The 18,418-nt window shown below is 37.9% G+C and overlaps 1 protein-coding gene across 3 annotated transcripts in view; it reads right to left on the bottom strand.

Moving 5' to 3' along the window:
* Positions 1-18,418, bottom strand: part of arhgef12a (Rho guanine nucleotide exchange factor (GEF) 12a) — a 59,017-nt gene that overhangs the window by 7,179 nt on the left and 33,420 nt on the right. For all 3 annotated transcript variants that reach the window (XM_048160080.1, XM_048160079.1, XM_048160081.1), the window contains 19 exons: positions 16,752-16,857; positions 16,509-16,634; positions 15,923-15,955; positions 15,220-15,337; positions 14,415-14,514; positions 11,750-11,965; positions 11,520-11,655; positions 9,942-9,977; positions 9,411-9,553; positions 9,108-9,254; positions 8,940-9,025; positions 8,705-8,830; positions 5,596-5,710; positions 3,068-3,168; positions 2,561-2,638; positions 1,251-1,326; positions 1,004-1,171; positions 830-917; positions 659-736 (listed from right to left, as the gene is read on the bottom strand). In XM_048160080.1, coding sequence (XP_048016037.1) covers positions 659-736; positions 830-917; positions 1,004-1,171; positions 1,251-1,326; positions 2,561-2,638; positions 3,068-3,168; positions 5,596-5,710; positions 8,705-8,830; positions 8,940-9,025; positions 9,108-9,254; positions 9,411-9,553; positions 9,942-9,977; positions 11,520-11,655; positions 11,750-11,965; positions 14,415-14,514; positions 15,220-15,337; positions 15,923-15,955; positions 16,509-16,634; positions 16,752-16,857 — 2,077 coding nt within the window. The remainder of the gene's footprint in view (positions 1-658; positions 737-829; positions 918-1,003; positions 1,172-1,250; positions 1,327-2,560; positions 2,639-3,067; positions 3,169-5,595; positions 5,711-8,704; positions 8,831-8,939; positions 9,026-9,107; positions 9,255-9,410; positions 9,554-9,941; positions 9,978-11,519; positions 11,656-11,749; positions 11,966-14,414; positions 14,515-15,219; positions 15,338-15,922; positions 15,956-16,508; positions 16,635-16,751; positions 16,858-18,418) is intronic.

The following is an 18,418-nucleotide window of genomic DNA, read 5'->3' as shown; positions in this document are numbered from 1 at the left end:
AGTTTGAGGCTATGCTCCGTGGCTAACGGCTAATGCTACACTGTTGGAGAGATTTATAAAGAATGAAGTTGTGTTTATGAATTATACAGACTGCAAGTTTTTAAAAATGAAAATAGCGACGGCTCTTGTCTCCGTGAATACAGTAAGAAACAATGGTAACTTTAACCACATTTAACAGTACATTAGCAACATGCTAACGAAACATGTAGAAAGACCGTTTACAAATATCACAAAAAATATCATGTTATCATGAATCATGTCAGTTATTATTGCTCCATCTGCCATTTTTCGCTATTGTCCTTGCTTGCTTACCTAGTCTGTTGATTCGGCTGTGCACATCCAGACGTTAATATTGGCTGCCCTTGTCTAATGCCTTTCATAATGTTGGGAACATGGGCTGGTATATACAAATATTGGGGCGTACACCCCGACTGTTACGTAATAGTCGGTGTTATGTTGAGATTCGCCTGTTCTTCGGAGGTCGTTTAAACAAATGAGATTTATATAAGAAGGAGGAAACAATGGAGTTTGAGACTCACTGTATGTCATTTCCATGTACTGAACTCTTGTTATTTAACTATCCCGAGGTAAATTCAATTTTTGAATCAAGGGCACCTTTAAGTAAGCTGTGATCAGTAGTAGGAAGTAAGGGACTCACTCGTGCTGAGGCAAAGGAATGATGCTGTGGGGTTTGGCGTTCATAACTTCTGCCCTCTGAGCGATCTGTCGTTGCCACCTGATATAAAAGACAGAGAATAAACACATCTCTATAAACGAGAAAGTCGTGGCTTGCAGAAACATCAGAAGGAGAGAAATGTCCAAAACTTACATTCTCTGCTCGGACACTGTTTGGGCCATCAGCTCATAGATCTGAGCTCCATTTTTGGACATGGAGATCACAAAAAATGATCTGTTATCTGGGGAAATAAAGGAAACCTATAAGGATTCATTCTTCAAATAAACGTGGGGAGAGGGTTTGACAAATGAGATGGCAGACGCTCACCTGTCGCCACCGAGCGCACCAGCACAGTGCTGAGCTTGATGATGGGACTGAATATGTGTTTCGTGTCAGCTGTTCCTGCGAGGTTCTTACTGTGACACCTGAGAATAAGACGCTCGTCCTGCTTCTGCAACAGCACCAGGATGTCTTCCAGGAGTAAAGTATATAGCTCTGACACAAAAACAGACACCAGAGTTATTATATAATCATCAGAAACCAGCCCTTGGGAAGTTTGAGAGCAGTGACTTACCAATAGTTTTGTCTTTGTTAATCTTCCAGGACAGAGGACCCTCATGAACCATCTTTCTTTTAGTGAGATCCAGATTCTGTGAGACAATAAACATCAACTTGCATCCTTAAAATAGTTGTAACTAGAAAGGACTCACTAGTTTTGTTCACAAAGCACACAATTTAGATTTTCTTTTCAATTCTGATCCTTATGTGGACTGACTGATTGTTTACACAGACTTTTTGCAAATAATAAAAATGAATCCATATTTTCAGACCATATCTAGATTGGTTACTACATAATAGTGAAAGCCACATGAGAGCATTAATGGGTAAATTTAGATAGCTGTGGACATGGCAACGCTTTTTGTGGACTGTATCCAGTGTTTTTATTGTAAACTAAATGTTTTTATTGTTCAACTAAGGGGTCGTTTACACAACACCGTTTTCAACTAAAAACAGAAAAATGTATGTGTTTTGCCAGTTCATTTACACAACAACTGCATTTTGGGGGCCTGAAAACGCAAAATTTTTGAAAGTACAAGTTTTTGAAAATGATCCCATGTAAACTACAAAAACGCAAATTTGTGAAAGCGGTGACATCATGTGAATACGTATTACATGTTCAGTCTATTGAGGTGTAGTGTTTCTTTACAAAGTGACATCGCCAACTACTGGCCTGGCAGCATAATACAGCATTTTTTGTAATTTTCACAGATCAGTGTGAACGGGGATCATTTTGACAACGTTGTCGTCTGTAACCGAAAAACATAAAGGAAAAACGTTTCCATTTTTAGTACATTGCTGTCATGTAAACGTGCAGTTAATCTATTTAAAATATTTTTTTTGTAAATTGAATTAAAGCTAGAATAATAGAATAAATAGAATAAAATATAAATATTAGATTAAATAAAATAAGTACTAAAACTGAAGCAAACAAAAATAACAGAAGCACATACATTTACTAAAACTAAAATTAGAATGAAAACTGAAATTCAAAATATTACTAAACACTATAATAGTAGTAACACTTAAATTATATTGTTAATGTCATTTCAAACTATGGATGGGGTTTGGATTTTATTTTTGTTTTTGCTATTAAATGGATCAGACATGCCAAGAAAAATCATTTGTGTCTGTCTGAATAAATTAATAACTTGATTTCAGCTCCTCAAGATGCTGTTTTAGTAAAAATGAATTTTAGACACATGGAATGTGTTTGATGCCGATCCACATGACAGCTAAAACAGGTGGAATAACCTACTATTCTCTGCTCCTCAAATACAGTTTTCCGGGAAAGATCCTAGAATAATTTGTATGATTAGTACTAACCTTAAACTCTGAGATCATGGGGTTCTCGCTTTGCTTGAGGGAAGAGAGGTCCAGCCGTCTCTGGTAGTCTTCCAGTCTCTGTGGGACATAAACAATATATTTATGCTGCAGAATCCATTAACATTTGCCAACCTTTTATGATACTGTTTTTAGACAACAACAAAAAAAAAAAAAAAACATTGAGAGCTGCAATCTTTTAAGAAATACACTGTAGACAAGGGAAAAGATTAGATTTTCCAAGCTGGCCTCTTTTTAATGAATTTCCTTATTAATAATCTCCAGCAGTATACAGGTTGGATCATCCCTGTTTCTACTCTAAAAGCAGTTTCTGGGCTGACGTAAGAGGACTCAGATGCTTTCAACCTATAGATGAGTATTGACAATCATTAAGTTTTGGTTTTCCAGTCCTTCCTTTAAGCTGACCTCAGGCTATAAAATCTGCCATCCTTGGGCTGTCTGCTGAGCGAGAGAGAGAGAGTGGCAGTTCGATCGAGATGCACTGCTTACCTGTTTATTCTCAGACTCCTTCACAGACTGGTTGACGTGGTTGAGAATTTGTCGACAGCATTCGGCAGCTCGTCTCACTTTGTCTTTCTCCTCTGACTCATCTGTCAGTAAAGAAGATACATAACGTACATGCACACATATTTCAAGAAGATACTAATCAACTCTTTAAGACATCCTAGCCAGCCAAGTGCCCTCTATTTCCTCTAGTGCCCAACACTGAGACTACTGTCAAGCTCAGATGAATATAAGGAGAATCACCTCCTTCTTAATAGCTAGTTATACTTTACTTTTATTGCCTTCCTCTGACAATGCCAAGAGAGCCAAAATTTAACACGGCTGCCAAATAATCTGAGAGACGCTTTGAAAGTGTTCAGTTCCTCCTTCAGAACATTTCAGAATAATAATAGGGATTTAAGAGCTGGCATAGCTCTAATTTACTAATGGTTTGTGTCCAGGCAGGAAACGCAGATGCGTAGGGACCGCAAAAGAGACTGTGGAAAATTTTATGGAAAATAAAAAGATCTTAGAAAATGACGAAATGTACCGTAAGGAAAAAAAACAAACAAATCATCATATAGTTTTGTTAACAACAACAAAAAAACATCTCTGCTTCCTTACAGCAAATATGTTCATAATTAAAGGTGCCCTAGAACCAGTTTTTACAAGATGTAATATAAGTCTAAGGTGTCCCCTGAATGTGTCTGTGAAGTTTCAGCTCAAAATACCCCATAGATTTTTTTTTATTAATTTTTTTAACTGCCTATTTTGGGGCATCATTAACTATGCACCGATTCAGGCTGCGGGCCCCTTTAAATCTCGTGCTCCCTGCCCCCCCGAGCTCTCGTCTATAATACAGTGCATTTACAAAGTTCACACAGCTAATATAACCGTCAAATGGATCTTTACAAGATGTTTATCATGCATGCTGCATGCATGCATTGGATCATGTGAGTATAGTATTTATTTGGATGTTTACATTTGATTCTGAATGAGTTTGAGGCTATGCTTCGTGGCTAAAGCTAACATTACACACTGTTGGAGAGATTTATAAAGAATGAAGATGTGTTTATGCATTATACAGACTGCAAGTGTTTAAAAGTGAAAATAGCGATGGCTCTTGTCTCCGTGAATACAGTAAGAAACAATGGTAACTTTAACCACATTTAACAGTACATTAACAACATGCTAACGAAACATTTAGAAAGACAATTTACAAATATCACTAAAAATATCATGTAATCATGGATCATGTCAGTTATTATTGCTTCATCTGACATTTTTCGCTATTGTCCTTGCTTGCTTACCTAGTCTGATGATTCAGCTGTGCAGATCCAGACGTTACTGGCTGCCCTTGTCTAATGCCTTGAACATGGGCTGGCATATGCAAATATTGGGGGCGTACATATTAATGATCCCGACGGTTACGTAACAGTCGGTGTTATGTTGAGATTCGCCTGTTCTTCGGAGGTCTTTTAAACAAATGAGATTTACACAAGAAGGAGGAATCGATGGTGTTTGAGACTCACTGTATGTCATTTCCATGTACTGAACTCTTGTTATTCAACTATGCCAAGGTAAATTCAATTTTTGATTCTAGGGCACCTTTAATTTGTATGTTGTATGTCACTCCAGTCATCAGTGTCACATTATCATTCAGAATTCATTCTAATATGCTGAATTTTGCATTTCTTATAATCATCAATGTTGATAATAATGGTTGTCTTGAGGTCTTAAGCCCGAAACACACCAAGCCGACGAACTAGTGGCGACGAAAGCAGACTGTGATGCTCGACACCCGATGGACAAGAAGCACGTCCGTTCTGCCTTTCTGTGCCAGCAGGTGGCAGTAGCTGAACAGCCAATCAAAATGATCAGATTCAACATGTCGAATCGGCTGCAAAAAAGCAGACGAGTACCAACTTCAGCTGATGGTGCGGAACACACTGAGAAAATTTAGTCGGCCCTGCAAACAAAAACTGCCCGACATCCAAACCTCAGCTTGGTGTGTTTCAGGGTTTATACAGCGCTTTGAAAGAGATGGCCAACTGCATTTAATAACGGAAGTGACTTCCTTAAAATTTTAAGAACTCACAACTGAATTTTGAGTGAGTTCCATTGATCCGGTCTACAACTAGCTGTCTGTCACATCACTGACATACCTAGTATGGCATGAGGTGAAAGCGTCATGAATAATTCTTTGCTGTCAATCACTACTGTTAGGACTGACAACGTCTCTCAGGTTATGGAAAATTAAGAAAACAAGAGTTGATGAGAATGAGAAACCTGTTAAGTGCACAGGACAACCTGAGTTACTCGTTAGTAAACATGGATGTCAATCCCAAACGTAGCCATTAAGACGATATACTGGCCAGGCTGATCGATCCAACAGCTTTGTTAATTTAGTTTTAAAATATTTATGTCAATTTCAATTAAGTATCATGTAAAATAAGTGTTCATTTAACTTTAATTTATATCAAATAGACTATTGGAGGCTAATGGAGATGTGGGTGTATGAAGGAAGAGGATACCTGTGTACTTGGCAATGTTGTCCATCAATAGGGGGTACTTTGTGAACCTCTGCATCTCTGCAGGGATGATGTCCTTTAGTTGTAGTCGTCGACACAGGCGATTGCTTTCAGCCTCCTGCAAATGGTGCAGAGACAATCAAACAAGAAATTGAGGACAACAGTACATGCAAATTCACAACAAAATCCTCCCTAATCTTATGCATATTTCCTTGTTATCAAGAGTCTCCAACTTCATGAATAATACACTTCAGTGTGGATTTTACCCTTCACTCAAGAAAGAAAAGTAATCCTCTGCAAGCCACAATACTGTGATCTGTCAGCAAGGTATATAAGTTGAATCACTGATGGTTTTGTTAAGCATAAAAAACATCTCTGAAATGTCTTTTCACTCACAAACATCATCACTCACAACATAGTTTAATAAAAAATGAATATACTGTCATCATTTATTCAATCTATTTTTTTAAACCTGTCTTAACTTTCTTCTGTAGGTGGCAAAAGGAGATGTTAGGCAAGGTTCATGCTGCTGTTTTCCATTCCAGTGTTGTTATTGTTAACTAAAGCAATTAAAAATAGATTCCACTAACGCTATTAATAGTTTTAATTAAAATAAAGCTGAAATATAACAAAACATAAATATAAGATGGAAAATTTTCATTTAAACAAAAATGAGAAATACATTGCATTTGTAACTAACTGAAATGCGTTTCATTTTAAGTACTATAATTACTGAAACTAAAAACATAGAAATATACAAATAAACTAATAAAACATCACAAAAATTACTAAAACTAATTTTAAAATTAAAACAAAAAATACAATCTAAAGTTAATTAAAAATATTAATAAATACTGTAATAGTATAGAAATAATGCTAAAATAACACTGTTCCAGACAATTAGTTAATAGTGACTAAGGCCAACATAGAAGTGCAGTATACATGTGTCTGTTGAGGTCATACACTAGCTTTGTTTGAGGAACAGACCAAAATATGTTGTTATCCACTGAAAATATTCCCCTACACTCTCATTGCTCATCGGTCACCATTCATTTTCATTGTATGAAAAAGAGCAGCGTGAACATTCTCTAAACTATCTCCTTTTCTGTTCCACAGAAGTCAGTCAGTCAAATGGATTTGGAACAACATGACAATATTGGGTGAACTGCTTCTTTAAAATGTGAAAAAGCTGTATTTTCTCTAATATACATCTCAAAAGCACAGATTTGACATTTTTATTACACCTTTATGTTCTAGTGCTTACACACTAGTCTTCTCAATGGAGAGATAAGTGCGGTTGATTTCAGAAAACGCAGCGTATGTGGAAAGGTTGTTAAATCTCAAGTCTTCCTCTCCGTGTTCCCTGCATCCACTTCTGCCACATGATAAAAACATTGCAGAGAAAAACACAAGCTCTCAACATGCTCAAGACTCCGAACAACTACATTTGCCTAAGGTTAATAAACTCTTATCTTCAAGATAAGCAAATCCTACAGTATATCCTACAAATATAGCTCCAATTAAACAAAATGTCTTTTGTCTTCCGTTTTCTCTGATGTTTGGCTGCCAGGCAAAGCTGATACTATTAACAATTCAGAGATTACTTTAGATAAAGCATCTCTCCTGCTGTAACACTGCATCAAATGAGCGAACCTGCTATTTGTTGTGAAATTAGTAGGGATTTCAAAAATGTAATTTCAGCTAATGCATTCTGTTCCCCAAAAGAAAAAATACATACTAATATTATAATATATAATAATATACATTAAAATATTACATAATTAAAGGTGCCCTAGATTCAAAAATTGAATTTACCTCGGCATAGTTGAATAACAAGAGTTCAGTACATGGAAAAGACATATAGTGAGTATCAAACTCCATTGTTTCCTCCTTCTTATATGGATCTCATTTGTTTAAAAGACCTCCGAAGAACAGGCGAATCTCAACATAACACCGACTGTTACGTAACAGTCGGGGTGTATGCCCGCAATATTTGCATATGCCAGCCCATGATCGAGGCATTAGACAAGGGCAGCCAGTATTAAAGTCTGGATAAAAGGCATTAGACAAGGGCAGAACGTCTGGATGTGCACAGATGAATCATCAGACTAGGTAAGCAAGCAAGAACAATAGCAAAAAACGGCAGATGGAGCAATAATAACTGACATGATTCATGATAACATGATATTTTTAGTGATATTTGTAAATTGTCTTTCTAAATGTTTCGTTAGCATGTTGCTAATGTACTGTTAAATGTGGTTAAAGTTACCATCGTTTATTACTGTATTCACGGAGACAAGAGCCGTCGCTATTTTCATTATTAAACACTTGCAGTCTGTATAATGCATAAACACAACTTCGTTCTTTATAAATCTCTCCAACAGTGTAGCATTAGCCGTTAGCCACGGAGCATAGCCTCAAACTCATTCAGAATCAATGTAAACATTCAAATAAACACTGTACTTACGTGATTAGACATGCTGCATGACGAACACTTTGTAAAGATCCATTTTGAGGGTTATATTAGATGTTTGAACTTTTTTTTATGTTGTTTAAGGCAAGCGCGAGCTCTTGGGGGGTGGAGCACGGGATTTAAAGGGCCACACACCCTGAATCGGCTCATTTCTAATTATGCCCCAAAATAGGCAGTTAAAAAAATGAATTAAAAAAATCTATGGGGTATTTTGAGCTGAAACTTCACAGACACATTCAGGGGACACCTTAGACTTATATTACATCTTTTAAAAAAAAGTTCTAGGGCACCTTTAATATTAACAATTTATTTATATTATAGAATAATAATAGCTATTTGTTGTAAAATTCTTAATTTTAATGCAAGTGAAATCATAAATTAATGCATTTTGTTCCTCCTAAAAGATTTTTTTAATTAATGTTATAAAATATATATTTTACATAACTGATATTAACATTAATTAATACATATTAATTAATAATTATACTATTAATTAGATAAATAACTAATAAATAACTAGTAATTATAACAAATATTAGAATATCATAAAACAACACTGATGTATGCTTGGAATGCTCCAAACATTTGCATAATTCACAGCTCTTGTGGCCCTGTGGCGAGAAAGGAGTCTTGACCCACCTGCATGAAGGTGGTGAAACGTTGGTCCTTCTTCTGCCGGGATTTGATGAGCTCCAGGGCGAAGGGCTGGTTACTGCAGAAAGTGCCCACTGCTTGCTTGATCTTTTCCTCCTCTCCACCACTGAACTACAAAACAGCAAGCCAGAGGATTTGTGGGTGGGTGGTTGAGAGTCTTATCACCCAGAGAAGACCTACTACAACAGCCACAGGATACAAGCAAAACACAAGGCCTTACCCAACACAGCAACTCATCTCCTATGTGGTCGATGACCGATGACTCGTTCTTCTTGCGTATCGCTGTCATTTGATCCGCTATCCTCACTGAAATTTAAAAGATCAGATGCCACGATTAGACATATGTGGCGATTTATCTGAAGAAAAAGTATTTTGGAAGAAAACGTACTGTGCAATTGGATGATTTCGTCCAGGTTGGTGAATATGTTCTTGATGTCAGCAGAGGGCAGTATGTTGTCTCGGGTGAGTTTCTTGTAGAAGACACTGTCTAGGACCTTCAACATGCGTACATGGGCTCGCTCCGTGTAGAACAGTTCTAAGAGCATCAGAGGGTTACTTCAAAATGCTTAAACACCACAACTACTACTGTACCAAAACACCACCTCTAACAGAATACTTTGTGCATATTAAACCTACAGATCTATAGTGCACCTGCCTGATTCATGTAGTAAAAAAACGAACAAGATCGTACCATTAATGACTTCTTGTCTCTTGATCTCATGGGGTGTCAGGCCAGCTAAAACATCACGCCCGACCAGCTGCTGCCAGTTGGGAGGATCCACATCAGAGTAAACATCACTCCCCTGATCATCCTCACTCTGCAGCTCCTCAAATCTGGGAAGGAGGAGATCGTACATAAATTTACTCTCTCATTAAGCTCAATGTGTATCTGAATGTGAAGTTGGTGCACAATAAAAGGGCATACACAAAAAGAGCACATAAAAAAGAGGAATAACACTGTATTCTAACCAGGTTTTATGGAAAAAGTTATGGGACTGAAAAAACTGTGCGTTGTGGTATAACCTCTGTCAATCAGTAGATATTTGATGTTTAATATATATTTATGTTGGTATACAGTTTGGACAAACAAGATTTCACAATCTATCACAAAATAGAAACCAGGCGGTGGAGAAAATGAGTGAATTAGTCGCATTATTGTGTTGCTTCTGGTTAGGATACAGTGTATAGAGTGATGTGAGTGACAGTAGCTAGTGACCAGTACCTTCTACTGAGTTTAGGTGTGCCCACATCAAGGAGTCTGGAAAACAGTACACACACATGCCCACTTCAATGACAAAAAGTGACTGATATAAAAATCCTGGCCAATATGTTATGGCTAATAGCCAATAAATGACGGATATTACTATATTGTGTCAAATTAAATTAAAAATAAACACTGAAAACTAAAATCATTCATTTTTAAATGCTACTAGTAAATGTAGCAGTGTGTTGTGAGCAGTGTGTTTTGACTTTGACAAATTGCTTTGAGCATGTTTTGGATGTCAAATGGATGCACTTACAATAACCGTAAGTTTCATCACACATTTTCCTGTTTACTGTCTTGGTGTTTGGGAATCACAAAACTTTATGCAACTGAGATGAAGGGAACCATGTTTTTTAAATAAGGAAAAGTAGATTGGGGGTCATGTTGACCCCATACACCATATAAGGGTTAAACGAGGAATATTGGAAACCTGGAAGAAAACTCAAGGCTACAATTAAGGCATTTTAGGGACTTCAGAAACAGTGTTTACTGATATAGAAAATAACTCCTTATGGAGCGGACTTGGTGTTTTGTGACTTTGCAGATGTTTTTCATAATCAAACAATAACAATACACACTAAAGAAAGTTGAAAATGTAAAAAAGAATAATAGGACCTCTTCAAGAGATGAGTGGCAAATGTATTCAAAATGTAAAAATAGTGGAAAAGAGCATGCATAATTAAATATCCAATATCAGCAGATACCGATAAAAATAAAAATAAATAAATAATCTGCCAATAATCGATATGGTACTGATATACCATGCATCCTCAAGCCCGGAACACACCAAGCCGACGGTCGGCCGTCGGGCAGTTTTTGTGCGTCGGCTGACTAAGTTTTCTTAGCTGAATTTGGTCCTTGTCGGCCTTTTTTAACGTGTCGAATCGGCGTCGGCCCGTCGGAGAGACAGAGAGAGCTCTGATTGGCTGTTCAGTATAGCAAACGAGACAGTTCACAAGAATATAAGCAAAAGTTATGAAAGCAAGCAAATAAGTCATGACGGCACAGACAGCAAGCGCTGCTTTGTTTATGGTTTGTATACACACAGTCTTAGTTTCGCTTTCCCTTTTTGAATGACGAATATAAACAAATATATCTGCTTAAATAGACAGTTATCTCCTTTATACGCAAGCGCAGAGTGCATGTGTTATTTGACAGTCGGCTGAAGTTCTTTCGGTGTGTTCAAGCACATATTTTTTTCCCCGAAGCAGCCGACGTGAGGCGACAACACCGTCGGCTTCAGTTGCCACTAGATCTTTGATGACGGGTTGGTGTGTCCCGGCCTTTAACACAGTGAGAACAGAAGCTGAATTACTCGTGCTTTAGCATCAAACACTAAAGGAGTGGTCACATTAGCAACGAGCAAAATCTGAGGAACTTTTTCGCCCTTATGCAATAGCTACTAAAATGGCTGGACTTTTTGAATTTTACTAAGCAATGATAAATGTGACTGCGCGTAGAGATACTATGTTACAAATAAATCTGAAATGATAAAAGAAACGGATATTGTTTGCTGCAAAGCTTTAAAGTATGCACCTGTCTCCATCTCTGTCTTCATCTAGCTGGTCCATGTTGTATGGGATGTAGTCACAGGGCGGGTAGATGCTGTCCAGCACATCTCCTGACTGCACCCCATCACTGAGCCGGGGAACCACTGCAGATGGGCTCATATCTGAGGACACAGAACAGTCTCAGTCTCAGACAGCATGCCCGGGAAATGAAAGGAAAGATTGCTCTGATGAATGAGATGGAGATGCTGTACTCACTAAACTCTGGGTCCCTGAGAGAGGGGTCTGTTGGTGAGCTATAAGAGGCGCTGAAGGGGGGAGAGGTGATCAATCCTGGGCTCTGTAAGAGGTCTGAGCCCTCACTCGACTGACTGCCCCGCAAACGTCCACCCTCTATCAGGTCTGACCCGCCCATCGATGGCTGAGACATCTGCTTCTGAGGCCTTTGCTTGATGTTGTCCCCGGCCCTCCCAGCTGCTCAAACACACACCAAACAAGATTCAGCATCAATATGAATCTTTCACCACCCAGAGGAAGGAAAGCAAAATGAGGACAGGTCTTCAGCGTTTAAAAACAGCCAGAAATCGCAAGCTTTCAGGCCTGGCATTAACAACACTACTGTTCAAAAGTTTGTGGTCAGTAAGATGTTTTTATGTTTTTGAAAATCACTTATGCTCACCAAGGCTGCATGTATTTGATCAAAATCTTTGATAAAATATTGTGAAATACTATTACAATTTAAAATAAAACAATATACAGTGCTCAGCGTAAATGAGTACTCTCCCTTTGAAAAGCAACATTTTAAACAATATCTCAATGAACACAAAAACAATTTCCAAAATGTTGACAAGACTAAGTTTTCTATAACATCTGTTAAACTTGACAGGAAAGTAAGGTTAATAATATAACTTAGAGAACAAAATTTTAAGTTTTACTCAAATTAGGGTGATGCATAAATGAGTACACCCCACTGAAAGTCTCTGGAGCAAAGCTAACTTTTAGACTACAAATGTCTAATTTAACAAGAATTCAACCACAGGTGAGTAATTATTCATTACACAGGTGTCCAGCAGACAGTTGACTATTAAAAGTGTGTTAAAACCCCTTCCCATTTCATGCTGTCAGCAATGGCACAACATGGAAGAGAAATGTCACAAGAAAGAAAATAATTTCTTTACACCAGAAAGGTGAAGGCTACAAGAAGATCAGCAAAGCTTTACTTATCAGTCAGAATACTGTAGCAAAAGGGGTACAAAAATTAAAAAAAAATGGAAGTGATGGAAAGATGGAACTGCAACCATCTCAAAGAGACGTCCAGGTCGTCCACGGAAGTTAACACCTCGACAGGAGCATCTTCTGATGAGAAGGGTTGAAGAAAATCGGCATGCAAGTTCGCTGCAGTTATCTAAAGTAGAAAGCCAAACTGGGGTGACTATTTCCCGTGACACAATACGGCGTACACTGCAGAGGAATGGCATGCATGGGTGCCGTCCACGAAAGAAGCCTCTCCTAAAGCCCAGGCACAAAAAAGCCCATCTAGAGTTTGCCAGGGCCCATGCTGACAAAGATGAAGACTACTGGGACTCTATACTCTGGAGTGATGAGACCAAGATAAATGTCTTTGGAACAGATGGTTTCAAAACTGTATGGCGTCACAAAGGTGAGGAATACAAAGAAAAATGCATGGTGCCTACAGTGAAACATGGTGGTGGCACCATGGGAGTGTCCTTATGCGGGGCTGCATGAGTGCTGCTGGTGTCGGGGGAGCTGCAATTCATTGATGGCATCATGAATTCACAGGTGTACTGCTCTATACTGAAAGAGAAGATGCTACCATCACTCTGTGCCCTTGGTCGTCGTGCACTTTTCCGAACATGACAATGATCCTAAACACACATCTAAGGCCACTGTTGGATTTCTGAAGAAGAACAGGGTGAAAGTGATTCAGTGGCTCCTGATCTGAACCCAATCGAACACCAACTGGGGAATTCTGAAGAGACAAGTTGAGCATCACTCTCCATCCAGCATCCAGTCTCTAAAAGAGGTCATTCTTGAAGAATGGAAAAAGATGGATGTTGCAAAATGTCCCCAACTTCATTCCATGAGAACTCCATTCATTTCATTCCATGCCTAGAAGACGGTCATTAAAAACGACAGTCTGTCATTAAAAATCATGGAGGCCATACAAAGTACTAGATGTAGTAGTTTTTGTTGTGGGGTGAACTCATTTTTGCATCACCCTAATTTGAGTAAAACTGAAAAATAAGTCATCTAAGTTATATTATTAACCTTACTTTCATGTTTATAAGTTAAACAGATGTTATATTAAACTTAGTCTTGTTAACATTTTGGAAATTGTTTTGTGTTCATTGAGATACTGTTTAAAATGTTACTTTTCAAAGGGGGTGTACTCATTTACGCTGAGCACTGTATATATGTGGCAGATATTAAAATTCAAGTTGTCAATTTTTTGTAAATACATCAAAAGTAAAGCACTAAAAACTAAAATCATTCACTTTAAACTCTGTAAGTACATTTATGCATTACAACATTATATTGTAAAATGTGAAATATGAATATTCACAAAGGGACCCAACAAATATGACTGACATTCATGTGTCCTCATTTTAGTTTAATTCAGTTTACCTGTATAGCTTGAACATATTAAACAAATGTAGACAGTTTCAACATGTTAATGTGTTAAATAAACTAAAATGCCTGTTTTTAATTCAATAATATATGGATAGTTTTGTGGCTGGTAAACAATGTATGATATGTCTGGTACATTTTCTCAAACCAGCTATTAATTAATGATGGATTAAAAAAAAAAAAAAAAAAAAAAAAAAAAAAAAAGTTCAAAGCCTTATGGGAAAAAAAAGTGTCTTAAATAGCTGCGGGTTGTATAATTTTTCTTTAGACTTACACGGTACTGAATCGATGCGACTGGGCCACCGCGGGGGAACCCGGATGGGGAAGCGAGGTCTTTTCAGTTTCTCCTCCCCTTCCTTTTCTGTTTTGCTTTTCTGTTCAGGAAGGATAAAACAACTACCCTCAGGGTAACGGCTTTGCCATGGAAAGACTGAGAAGATAATTGCTCTGTTCCAAAACCTAGTAAAGTGCCTACAGGGGAAGCATTTCAAGACATCATAAGTGTGCTCTGGACACGAAGGCAACTTAAAGGGTTAGTTCACCAAAAATTAAAATGATCCTATGATTTACTCTCCATCCTAGGTGTATACGACTATCTTCTTTCAGATTAACACAATCTGAATATATATTAAAAATATCCTGACTCTTCCAAGCTTTATAATGGTAGTGAATGGAGGCAAGATTTTAAAGCCCAAAAAATGCATCCATCCATCACAAAAATAATTCTTACGGCTCCAGGGGGTTAATAAAGGCCTTCTGAAATGAAACGATGGGTTTTTGTAAGAAAAATATCCATATTTAAAACTTTAAAATCTAAAATAAATAGCTTCTGGCAGGCAACCGTATGTATACTGTGCAAGCATGATGCAGGATGTAGGAGTAGCGTAAGCTTAGACGCCCCTCGCAGTTTAAACGTTTTAGACTTCTAATTCGTGACTGGGGTTTTGTTTCGCTGTATCCTTTGCACATAATTGCATACTGTATGTAGATAGCAAGGCAGCTGACTAGGTTTTGGAACAAAGTTATGTGGTTGAAATGTGAAAAAATTTGAGGCAGATGGAAATGGTTCGAGCATATACCCTCAGTTTGGAAGGAAGGAAATTAATTCGAACTCGTTTGGACTCCAGGTTTCGTTGCTCTTTCACCCGCACTCCCAGATGCTTCATGTACATGAAGATCACATACTGTATCGTGGTGCTGGAAGAGACAAAACTCAGTTTTAGGGATGAATTTGACTCTTTTCTCACTCCTTGTCCAACTTCAGTAACTAGAGCACAGCGTTGAGTATCAAAGTATTTTAAATTCCTAATTTAGATTTGAGTCTCTGAGGGTTGTGTTGTGCCTGTTGAGTGCTGTTGGCTCCATGTGGCCAACTCCTTCTGTTCCACATGACTCCTATCTTATTGTGCCTTCTGCCATATGTCACAAAACTCACATGGACACGCACACGAGTTCCCCATCTATCTTCTCACATATGTGCTGTACATTCATAAATCATACAGGCTTGTGGTGTTTCCATATGGCATCTCAAATATGTTTGCCTACATTATGGTAAATGAGGACTAGGAAATGCATGAAGATTAGAAATCTCATTAAGTCGCTCTGTTCTGCAGCATCTTGCATTTGTGTCAAGTGTCAGTGCGCTGGCACCCCAGGCTGACAATTTACAAACAAATCCAATGCAACGTCTTTACGCACGATCAAATAACCCTCATCTTTAATGTCTTTATTGTCGATCATTATGGATGCGGTTTGCCAGAGGAAAACATGAAAAAGCCTCACCATTTCTCCTCTTCTGTGGGTTGTGAAGTCGACCTGAAAGAGAGACACGTGTAAAGATGGAGGATAGCCATTGAGGAGGCAATCTTGAGTATGTGAAGTAGGGCTGGATGATATTTATATTTATGCATTTGCTCTGAAATTAATAAATAAAAGGGCTAAAGCAGTGGTTCAAAACTGGGGGGCCTGGAGTTATAAAAAGGGGGGTGCGGCAATGCTACAGGAAAGGGTATAGTCAGCAGGCCTCACTGTGAAATTATCCCACTTATTATGTGGCAACTTGTCACGTAAACTGAACACAAAATATTAATTTGACATGCATATAATATTTGCTATTTAACATATTTATGAATAAATGTTATTGGTTCAAATTAGCCTTTTTGCGAGATTTAATCAGACATATTTTTAACAGCTGTCCCATCAATACTATGAAAGATCACAAAACTAATCTAATGTCATGATCTTAAGGAAACTTTATGGTCAAATAAAAAGTATACTTGTTGAATATTGTCAGTAAAATCACTGGACATTTATCATTACTATTCAACATAATCACCCAGCCCTAATATGGAGTGTGTGAGATTCTCACAGAATGTCATCTATCTTGGAGAGGATGTTTTCAGCACAGGATCTCTCTCTCTCTGCAGCCAGCTGTTCAGAGTCCAGGCGAGACAGTTCTACATCAGCCAGGGTCAAACCCATACTGCGCTTCTGCCTGTAAGAGTGGATGCGGATGTTTTGAAGGTGTTACTGTCAATGTGTTACTGTCAATCTGAATGAGAACAATGTGGATCACAGGATAGCTCTGATGGTGAATGTCTATACTCCTGACCTGAAGTCCTCCAAGTTTCTCTGAACATCAGGAAGGAGCATTTCCTGCATTGTCTGTATATACTGCCTGTGTAATTCCTCAGGAATCAGTTCTGGTCTCCGCCGCTCTGACAACACATACGCAAAAATAACGAGTAATCTTAATGTGATGATACACAGGGCAACTTTTTGAGCAATGTTGCGTGGGCATTTTCCCATTAAGAATGAGCAACAAATTTCTATCTGGGTACTTTAGATTTTTTTTTGAGATCCTCCAATTAGAATGCTAGCAGCCGATCATGTGACCGGCTTGGAGATTTCAGGAAAATTTCAAACAAGATGGCGGCCTTTCAGCGGCAGTGGAGCGAAGAAAAGGAGCGTGAACTTTATCTTTTTATGCTGGTAAGTTGTCATGTGTCAAACCAAAACAAGGAATTTACATCATTTAATGCTTAAAATACTAACAGATGTCCAATTTAAAGGATTAGTCCACTTTTAAATAAACTTTTCCTTATAATTTACTCACCCCCATGTCATCCAAGATGTTCATGTCTTTCTTTCTTCAGTCGAAAAGAAATTAAGGTTTTTGATGAAAATATTCCAGGTTTTTTCTCCTTATAGTGGATTTCAATGGCTACCAACAGGTTGAAGGTCAAAATTAGTTTCAGTGCAGCTTCAAAGGGCTTTAAACGATACCAGACGAGGAATAAGGGTCTTATCTAGAGAAACAATCAGTCATTTTCTACTAAAATACAACCGTTTATGCTCTATAAACACAAAATATTGCCTTGAACGTACTTCCCGTTTCCGTATTCTTCAAAACGCTTACGCTGAATGTCCTACACCTTTCCTATTCTACTTACGGAACGAATGCAGCGCCAGTTTCGTTTTTTCCGTAAGTATAGGGAAGGCGTAGGACATACAGCGTAAGCTTTTTGAAGAATGCGGAAACGGGAAGTACGTTAATTTTGACCTTCAACCGTTTGGGCTCCACTGAAGTCCACTATAAGGAGAAAAATCCTGGAATGTTTTCATCGAAAACCTTAATTTCTTTTCGACTGAAGAAAGAAAAACATGAACATCTTGGATGACATGGGGGTGAGTAAATTATCAGGAAAAGTTTATTTGGTTTTTTAGTTAAATGCTAAAAAGACGAGCTTCAATTAACGTCTGCAGTGGCGTAAGCTGAAGGGAGTACGGCATAAGAAAGTAGTTTTTGACGTGATGTTTTGACCTGGGTTCATATTCACCTTTTGCCAAACTCGCTCTTCTCCCTTTTCCCATCACGTATCGATTGGAAAGGCATTTATATTTAATAAAAATGAAGAAAATATTTGAAAAGTTAAAATAACTAGTGTTTAATAATAAAGTATTTATTGGGTTGGCAATAGATTTGATCCATTAGATTGGTTGCTGCCAACTTTCCAATGCCCTAATTAGTTGCTCTGTCTCTCACCAGGTTGACGGCAACATTGCCCAGCAACATTGCTCAAAAAGTTGCCCCACGTATCATCACCTTTACACGTTTACTGTTTTTAGTTTCGCATTTTTTACATTTTAATCAAAGCATCATATAGCAAGTTAATTGAGTCATTGTACTCATGTAGACCCTTAGCTTATCCAACAATCTAGGCAATGTCAGGTTTTTACAGTCTTTTAAAGGACAAATCAGCCCACATACACATTTAC

This window comes from Megalobrama amblycephala, linkage group LG16, assembly GCF_018812025.1.
Source record: "Megalobrama amblycephala isolate DHTTF-2021 linkage group LG16, ASM1881202v1, whole genome shotgun sequence".
Lineage (NCBI taxonomy): Eukaryota > Metazoa > Chordata > Actinopteri > Cypriniformes > Xenocyprididae > Megalobrama > Megalobrama amblycephala.
Note: the sequence above shows the minus strand (reverse complement) of the source record. Positions and strands in the feature narration are given on the sequence as shown.